Raw genomic sequence first — 9,848 nt, 5'->3', positions numbered from 1 at the left:
ATCTGTGTAAATTCCTGCTAAGGTTCAATTGGACAATGAATAATGTATTATCATTTATGCAAATTAACATTTTCCACATAGGACTGCTAAAGATACTAAAATTTACAATAAGAAAAAAAACTAAAAATACTGGCAGGATTTAGTCTGTTTGGGACCCCAAAATTTTAACACATCAATTTTTCTTCAGTGCTATCAGTCTAGGCGTGCATGTTAGGACAAGACTTTTTTATACCTTATTTAGCGAGCCTGCCCTACTCTGACGATCTTTTAAAGAATAAGTTTGCGAAAGAGGGTATAAAGAAATATCGTTTTGAATAAATACATAATATTATTTAAAATAGAAATTGCAAATTGCAAGTGAAGTGCTGCGAAGTACAACTGCATATAAATGTTCTTCGAACAAAATTATTTATGCGAGTCAAGTGAAAATAATGAATAATAAAAATATAACAAATAATATGAGACACGACCCATTGTCTATAACACTTCTCATTGGGTAACAAAGTGGTAATTTTTCATTTTTGTCAAAAAGTGTCTATAGTGGTGAATTATGGTTTAAGTTTCAATAATTTCTATGTATGTGGAAAATGTAGTTGATTACCAAAGGTTACAATTTTGAAGACTGCATGGTCTAGGAAGTGTACATTTTTTTATGGGGCAAGTTTCCAAGGGCAGGTTTTCTAGGGGCGAGTTGACTGCCAAAGAGTGTTGCCAAAGTGCGAGCCAGCGTGTTATTTGATCACAAGTGCGAGACATCACATGTGTGAGCCGGCGAGCCATGACGTCACGACAATAGATACAAGACGTTAACGAGTTGTGCGAGGTATCGGCTGAGATTTGTGGAGTACAATTCTAAAAACAAGTATAGGTCTAATAATGAATTATTGTGATGTTAAATAGACAATGTTAGCTATCAAGCAGCGACGTTGTTTTTCATTGGGACCTTCGTCCCTTCAAGGCTAGGCCTAAACCATCCTAGCTAGTCTAGGCCTAGGCTAGCGTGACATGCGGACGTTGGTACGTGTTGGTTAGTCTACAAACGTCGCCTAAAGTAATTGATTTTACCCGGCAGAACGAAAGAAGGAAACTCCGCTTTTCAGTCGTCTTAGGCCCTTATTTTTTGACAAACAATGACCTTTCAGAGGTCAAATTGCTGTCAAGAATATGAATTGGCTGCTTCGCAGCAAAAAAAAATCAGTGTTTACCATAATACTTTAAAATTTACTTCAAGAATAAAAATAATAACTCTAAAATATGATGACATTTAGAAAACATATATTTGTGCCCTTTCGCGAGACGATGTCAATAGTGGTTGTCTATTATGCCAGAGAGGCAAGTACCCTGGTTTAGAGTCTTTCTATTGAGTTGAGGAGTTCAGGGTCTAAGTGCCAAGATGTCAGTATGATGCAACAAGCCTACCTTACTGTACATCTTTTTTATTAATTGCTTTCAGTAGCCTACAGAAATCTCTTCTCAGAAATACAAGATTATTAACAATTTGCACTAAAGAGTGTAAATTATTTGACAAAACACAGCCAGCAAAAATAAAAAAGTACTGGATAGAAAGCCAATTTCCCAGTTTTATAGGCCTATTGAAAATTCTTTTATTTTGAAATTGGTACATAAATAAATGTTTAATATTTTAATCATATACTAAGTATATTCTAATATTGAAAATAAAAATATTTTATATGTTATTGTTAAGCTATTTTAAAAATGTAGTATCATTGAAAGAAACAACAATAATAAATTTAATTTGGTTTTAGTGAATTTGCTGTTTGTCAATCATGCATTTGTAAAATACAATGTCACACCATCCATGGTCACACTACCACCATCACCAGAAGTTTGGCTGTATCTCTGAACAAAAAAATGATTCACTTCTGTCGACTTTCCCTAATGGTAGATGGGCAAAAGCTGATCTGTTAACATATTGATAAATTGTTATGTTGAGAAAAAGTTGTTTTTTTTTATTAGCAAATTTCCTATGCTCAGTAGTTAATGCACTACATGAAATGACATACATTTTGTGGCTCATGAGATTTAGTAAGTATTAATTATAGTATTAAATTTTCAATTAATTTTAACTCCATATTTTCAAGCAGTTAATAATATCATAAAAAATATGACAGTGATTGAAATTAACAGCTGGGATAAATTGTAAATTTAGAACGATGTTAGAATCCAGGGTATGACCTACTGAAATTAAATGTGGAAAAAATTATTTTACTATTTCAATTTCATGGTATAAAATGCCAAGACAAAAGGAAAATATATTTGATGTCTTCAAAACTACAAATATAGAGTACAACGCTAGTGTTGCCACAACACCAGGTGGCGCCCTTTGTTGTTAACCAGACGTAAAGCGGTCATTACGCCTGAATTACTTCATAATCTTAGTATAGTCTTTCTGGAATAGGCATTTTAAAGCTTAATCATTTACCATCAAAATGTACTAAAACACAAAAGCTCGCATTAGATTAGTTATCGAACTCATACATAATCATCAAATTAAAATTTACAAAGAAATATTAAGACACAACATCATAATAATTACATTAGGAATTGGGATCAATGGTTTGTCAGTGGAGACAATAGATCTGCATTTTGGGTCGCTGATAGCAACGGAGTTGTGACGTAACAACATAGTACTCTATACCTACATTTTTTATACAATTCCCTAGTAAACTTCCTATTTATATTAAAACTATTTCACCGAATTAAATAATGGATCAACAATTTACTATTATACATGTATTATCCTCCATTATGAAATTTGCTACATTCTGTTAATGTTCACTAAATTGTTAATAAGTTCGGGTTAAATTTCAAATTTATCAATAAATAGCTGGCAGGATGGCGACCACTAAGTCTATAGCACGCCAGATCAGGTTTAACTGTAATACAGTAGGTATTGTTAAAAATTATTCTATCCGTACAAGCCCTTAAAACATAATATGTAGGCCTTCTTGTTACACAGTTGTCCTACTTATGTGTTTTCATCCATATTTTTGTGCCTTTCATAAAAAAAAAAAAACATTTGTTTTTAACACTACAAATAATACTAGCACATTATAAATATCTGATTACTATCAATATTAATTATTTACTTGTTGTTTATTCTGTTTATTTGATCAACTAGGTAAAATGTTTTTATCTAACTTCACAGACATAAATAATATGACAATCCTTCAGTAGCAATATTTTAACTTATGGTTTTATTGGTTTATGGAAGTAGGAGAGACGCCCTTTGGCGATAGTAGTTTTTAACCGCTTTTGTCTCTTCACAGTTCTCCTCTTGCATTTTGTATTTTTAAATGCTTTTACAGCTGAAAGGAATAAAATACAATAAATAAAATAAAATATTTATACAGATATTATACTGTAGGACTGACTAACTAAGAAATATTTTTCCTATTATTTCCTAATCTGAAATTTCCTCTGCTTTCAATTCCCATGAAACATTTGCTTGTTATTAATTAAAACACTAAATAATAATTAATGAAAATATTACAGAACTTTAGTATTTTATATTAATTTTGAATGATGCATTGATATAATAATACATCTATCATAATATTGTTTGATTGATTGATTGATTGATTGATTGATTGATTAATTGATCCATTCCATTATAACTTTCTAGATTACATAACAAAAAAATTACTTAGTATATGAATTACTTACTGGAATAATTACTAAGCTAAGTATTTTTTTTCATTTTATTTCATTTTAAACACAAACATTTTTTAGAGTAAATTATCATAAAAGCATTAAGTAATAATAATAAAAAAAAGTATATCATCAACAAACTTATTTGAATAATATGTATATTTTAATTGTGTAAGTCATAATGAAATATGTAATGTAAATGATGATAAAACATTAATAATTATTTTATATCAAAGTTCTAATAAAATGACTAATAAGCAGTAGATAGTGCATATCACCACCAGACCATTTTCATCCCACAAAATATCTACTGCTCCACAAAATTTTATTAAGATCCATTCAAGCAATTCATAAACTGTAGTGAGAGAGTTGATAAAAAATATGTGTCAGTTATATATAGCACATACAGTCATGTACAGGCCTCAGATAAACACCATAGAAAACATGTCTTAGGAACATAATAATCTGATATATGATATTCAATTGCTCTTTGACCTTAGTAACGACCTATCAGTTTGGCAGAAGCTGCCAAGTTTACAACAGCTGGATGTTACCAAACAAAATTCATTACCAAATATTACTGCAGGTCCACATAAAAACTTTCTAATCGTGTTAGAATTGCTTATTTTGTATACCTATTAATTTGCTTTTTCAATTAGAAAATATATTCAACCCAATCAACAGATGAATAAATCATTCTTTACAAAGATCTAATTGGTAGGCAATCAAAGGCTTGTTGTAGCTTTAGGTAAGTGTCTGTAAATTTGCAAAACACTTACTTGTTCCATACTATGTTCCATTTGTAGTTAACAACTACTTGTATCTTTCAAATGAGGAAAATATATTTTACACAAGTGCTTTGGGCCCAGGCCCTGGAGCACCTGTTCTTTTTTATTCCACACCCACCCCCGAAGACTTATTACTCTTCGGTTGCACTACCAACTAAAAATAGCCACAAAAAAAAGTATAATTTAAACAAAAATCTTTTGAAGGTAGAGCCACTGTGATTATTTGTGGTTTTTCTTTTTGAAAATCTGTAAAACCTGATTTAACCTTGATACCAAACACATTAATTAAATTAACTGAAATTCAAAGAATCTTTTCTTACAAATATTTCAATGCTAGCATTTCCATTATTCAAGCTTTTTACTTGTGAAATGTCCTTATTACTTTAATTTGATCTTATTTAAGTGTCACTGCACTGCAAATGACACTGGATCTGACCATCAAAGCCTCTTTGTACCACATTAAAAAAATAATACATGACTTTATAACAATATACTAATAATATTTATTTGGACGTAGGCCTACACTTTTACATCATTGGCACACTTTGAAAAACAAAGGTAAATAAAGGTGTGTCCGAAACAAAAATGATTACAAAATAGGCCAAATCAAATTAAAAAGGAAAACTAAAATATAAACCAACTCAAAACAGCTTAAATTAATCCTGTATTCCTTTCACTCCTTACCTGATAATTCAAATTTTATCCATCCCCACTAAATAAAACTGTACTAAACTTCACCCCTTATTTTCAAAAACAATACAAAAGACTAAGTACCCTTCTTCCCTCTTCTGTCCCTAAACAATGCAAACATTTACATTTTCCCCTTTACAACAATATAAAACTTGAACATCAAAATAAACATCAGTAATGCAGAAAAGAAAAAATTAAAAATATCAAGAGATACAGAACAGAAAGTAAAAAAATATGAATATGGGAAAAAGTTGAAAAAGTAAACACCAAAAGTAATGTTCATTCACACCATCACATACAACTTTAGATCATTAATCCAATACAGTACCTTCTGGCAATAAGAAAACTGCTTCAACAAAAAAAGAGAATATAAAAGTAGAAGAAAAAGTATCATTATCTTCTGTGTTACAGCTTTTGCCAAATTAAAATAAGGACCTCTAATACAATTGATATAGCAATGCCTGTATTCCATCGTAATTCATTACAAAACAACTCCACACAAAGTCAATAATAGATGTGTAATAGATGTGTAATAGATAATTCAAAGCAATTCAAATCACATAAATGCACAGAAATCATTAAAAATAATAAAGACATCCATCAGTGCATACAAGTGACAGCGGGACACACATGGTATCAATCCCGATTGCCCAACCAACCAATCACATTTAAGTATCTGAGCAACTATGCCTCGAAGAATGCTTGCTGATTAATATTGGCGAATGTGATGACAGCAAAACATGAACCATGCACATTTATCAACGACAGCGAACATGAATGTCGTGAATCATTATGTAAATGATTGTAAACATGGTATTAGGCTAGGATACCAACGTTCCTGGCCTTCAACAGGTGCAGACGAGAATCACGAAAGAGATGTTTAACGCAAATATTAATTTATGAGGTTAGATATCATTTTAATGTTGCCTGAGCATCTCAAGGTCAGATGTATGTCTGGGGCATGCTATTGCATGTAAATAAAATATGAACTAACAATTTCTAAATGATATCAGAGAGATAGTAGAGGGAGAGTAAAAATTTCTTTTACTAAATCCTAAATTATAAACCCAAAAGTATAATACTGTACCATAAAATATATAACTATGTTTTAATTATAGGCCTACTACAGTATGATTCATCCATTCACTGTAAGTCTACAAGATGCAACAACATAAAGATTATTAATATTGTAGTCACACACGCAGGAACATCTTTTATTCAATTCACTTCGTTGATTATTATTCTGAGAATCATGTGCACAAGAAACCTAAAACTAGGCTTCTGCTACAAGCCACAGATGTTATTGACATGTAAAAGTCACGTAAAAGATACGGACAGATATTGTCTACTGTCAGAAAAAATTCAGTTTCTTTTACACAAGATTTTTAAAAGCATTTGTTTCAACAACATTTTTTCAAACACACAAAACTTAAAGCAGAGAAGGAGCATAACGTATAATGTGGTACATTTACAGTGTGTGATTAAAATGAACCATTCTGCTGAGCTGTTGCTTGGTTATTGTTGCTAAGGCCCCACAAAACAATGGTGTACATATATTTGCGGGACAACACTTCCTGGCCCTGTTCTAATTGGTCAGTTTTTAAGTTTGACGACTCTCCGGAAAGGTCCATTTACTGATTAAAAACATGGTTTCCGTATTTCATCTCTAATATTGTGAGGGAGTGGTAGAGATGACAGTTAATGAACATGACAACGTTGATGACATCAAGCCATGAAGAAGATGAGGAGGAAAAACTAGCAGTGTAAAAGAAGTTGGATAAATACTATACTATTTTCATCTTGTTTTACAAGATTTTAAAAATTTTAGTTAGTTCTCTTGTTTTATTTGGATTTTAATTTTACATTACGATTCTGTTCCTTTATTTTACAATCTCAAATTGTATTGTTAAAACCTTTGAGTTAAGCTGTAGGCTTTATTTAAATTGCTGGTTAATTTGTTGTGCTTTTTCTTTATATGATTTAGTTGTTGTTTTTGTTTTTCTTTTCTTTGTATTCTAGTTCTTATTGTTATCCAGCCGCACCACACGAGTTGTGTGTGCCACCATTCTAAAGGTAAATAAACTATTTAAGAATGGAAAGAGAAATTGACAATATATCAAGGTCAATACATTACTCTGATGTAGAATTCAATAATTAGCCCTAAAAAAATGAATTGTTTGTTTGCCCTCCAGCTGTTTGATCATCTACCGGCTTTTACAATCCACAGAATACTTGCTATAGTTTTTAGTTTCATTAAAAATGTTGTACTGGTAAAATAATACTAGTCTCATGTGCTTCGCTTACAACAAATGTGGTAAAAGTTGAATAAAAGAAACAAAAAATATGAAGAGACAAAGAAAGAAGAAACAAAATGAACGTCAAAAAAAAAAAACCAAAAAAAAAAAAAAAAAAAAAAAAAAAAAAAAAAATCCAAAAAAAAATAAAAAAAAAAAAAAAAAAAGAAAACAAACTAAGGAATATACTTTTTTAACTCTAGCTGATAATGAGTTAAAAGTTCATGATAGAATTTATTAGCCAGAGTAATAAGCATAAATACAAAGAGATCTGCTGGCAGAATTTAGTGGTTTTACTAAATAAAATGCAATGGGTTCAAACATACTGTATGTCAAATTATTGGGATATCTCTATTATGACCCCCAGTAAGCAATAGTAGTATTTCATTACTGTAGATATAGGCCTAATAGTTAAAGACATCTAAATCATTGTTACGCAAACTGGGCCAGGGGACCACTTCCTACACCATATACTAATATTCTAAGTCATTACTTAAACCTATACCGACATAGTCGTATCATCCTTTTTGATTTTGACATACGGAGAGCATCTATTATGCTAGTCAGTGGCATAGGCAGTGCAGCCAGTGCAAAACACTGGGGTCTGGGGATATTGGGGTAGAATGACTTTTTATAAAAATAAAAAAAAATAAAAACATGCCATGAACAGCTTTGTAACTGTTGAACACAATCAAGGTTATTTTTTACCATCATATTACGTATGCTTCATACCACGGTATGATGCACTACGTTGTTGCTCCTCTGTGCCAACTTTTTCAGCCCTTTCAGTGCATGCCAAAGTGCTTTTTGTTTATGGTTTTTGTTTTTACATGCATGTTGCAAGATTGACTGGCCATTCAGAATAAAAACTTGCTTACATATGACAAAATACTTTTTGAAAGCATATTTCAAGCAATTGAAATATTGGCACGCATGTTTTTGTTTAATATTTTAAAGTTGGTTCAACTATATTAAGCACAACTTTGAATCAGGTCATCGTACTTCATGGATACGTTTTACTTCACTGAAATCAGGTCATTGATTGTTCAATTGATGTCAATATTATTACTTTATCGCAGACTCATGAAACTTTACAATATTTTGTTCTCAATATCCCCGAATGTGTTTTTGAATATTTCATAGTAAAATATGCTCATTACAATGCTGTATCAACTTTAAACAATTTCAGAACGTATGAGCATTAAGAGTTTTGGCCTAAGTAGACCCCACCAAGGCTCTTGACTCAAATCCAATCAGGTGTCTTTTAGGGCCCGGCAATTATCTTGCACCCGGGGCCCGTTACCAACCCGCTACGCCGCTGATGCCAGTGGTACTTTCTTAAAAGTTGGCTTTACGCTCTTTCATCTGTTGCATGTGAACATCACCAAGTGGAAACGCGAGTGCGCACGAGACTGACCAAGCCATGTAAAACTTCAAGTTGGGAACAAAAGCCAACGCCGATAAACTAAACCCAATATTTTCATGTCTAAAGCCCCTTTCAGACAGAGCTTCAATACCGCAATTTTGCGGTAAAGCACGCTGGTATGGGTTTCTGTCTGAAAGGGTCGATATGCCAATATGCCGGCTTACTTTAAGCCACATCGTACCCTAGTAATATTGCGGTAACGGTTACTGGCTTGCTTTGTCTGAAACAGTCTACAATCCTTTAAAAATCTAATTTAATTTACCAATCTTTTCTCTGCTTCTTATATTTATGTAACTTATATATTTCTTTATCAATTCTGTTTTTAATTTAAAGTAGTTTAAGATCATACCCTGGACCTCAGGGAAGAACAGTGTACTAATACTGACTGAGTATCCAGAATAAAGAAAGATTTCTATTCTATTCTATACTCTATATTGCGGCAATCAAGCCAGCGTGTGCATTTATGCATAAACAAACAAGGTTAAAGTTGAAAACAATTGCGCAGTAGTATTTAACACATCTAGATGTGTATAAGAGACAGTAGTTAAAGACATCTAAATCATTGTTACGCAAACTGGGCCAGGGGACCACTTCCTACACCATATACTAATATTCTAAGTCATTACTTAAACCTATACCGACATAGTCGTATCATCCTTTTTGATTTTGACATACGGAGAGCATCTATTATGCTAGTCAGTGGCATAGGCAGTGCAGCCAGTGCAAAACACTGGGGTCTGGGGATATTGGGGTAGAATGACTTTTTATAAAAATAAAAAAAAATAAAAACATGCCATGAACAGCTTTGTAACTGTTGAACACAATCAAGGTTATTTTTTACCATCATATTACGTATGCTTCATACCACGGTATGATGCACTACGTTGTTGCTCCTCTGTGCCAACTTTTTCAGCCCTTTCAGAGCATGCCAAAGTGCTCTTTGTTTATGGTTTTTGTTTTTACATGCATGTTGCAAGA

General features: G+C 32.0%; 1 protein-coding gene across 1 annotated transcript in view; it reads right to left on the bottom strand.

Annotated features, from left to right (window-relative positions):
* The window catches only part of LOC117124612 (max-like protein X), a 54,240-nt gene extending 45,194 nt beyond the window's left edge, over positions 1–9,046 (bottom strand). The window contains exon 1 of the mRNA XM_033270908.1: positions 8,800–9,046. Within this exon, the coding sequence (XP_033126799.1) occupies positions 8,800–9,046 (247 nt within the window). The remainder of the gene's footprint in view (positions 1–8,799) is intronic.
* Positions 9,047–9,848: the final 802 nt, after the last annotated feature.

This window comes from Anneissia japonica, unplaced genomic scaffold (assembly GCF_011630105.1).
Source record: "Anneissia japonica isolate Jap-2015-1 unplaced genomic scaffold, ASM1163010v1 scaffold287833_len2544123_cov190, whole genome shotgun sequence".
Lineage (NCBI taxonomy): Eukaryota > Metazoa > Echinodermata > Crinoidea > Comatulida > Comatulidae > Anneissia > Anneissia japonica.
The sequence above is the reverse complement of the archived record's forward strand: the minus strand, read 5'-3'. Positions and strand labels throughout refer to the sequence as shown.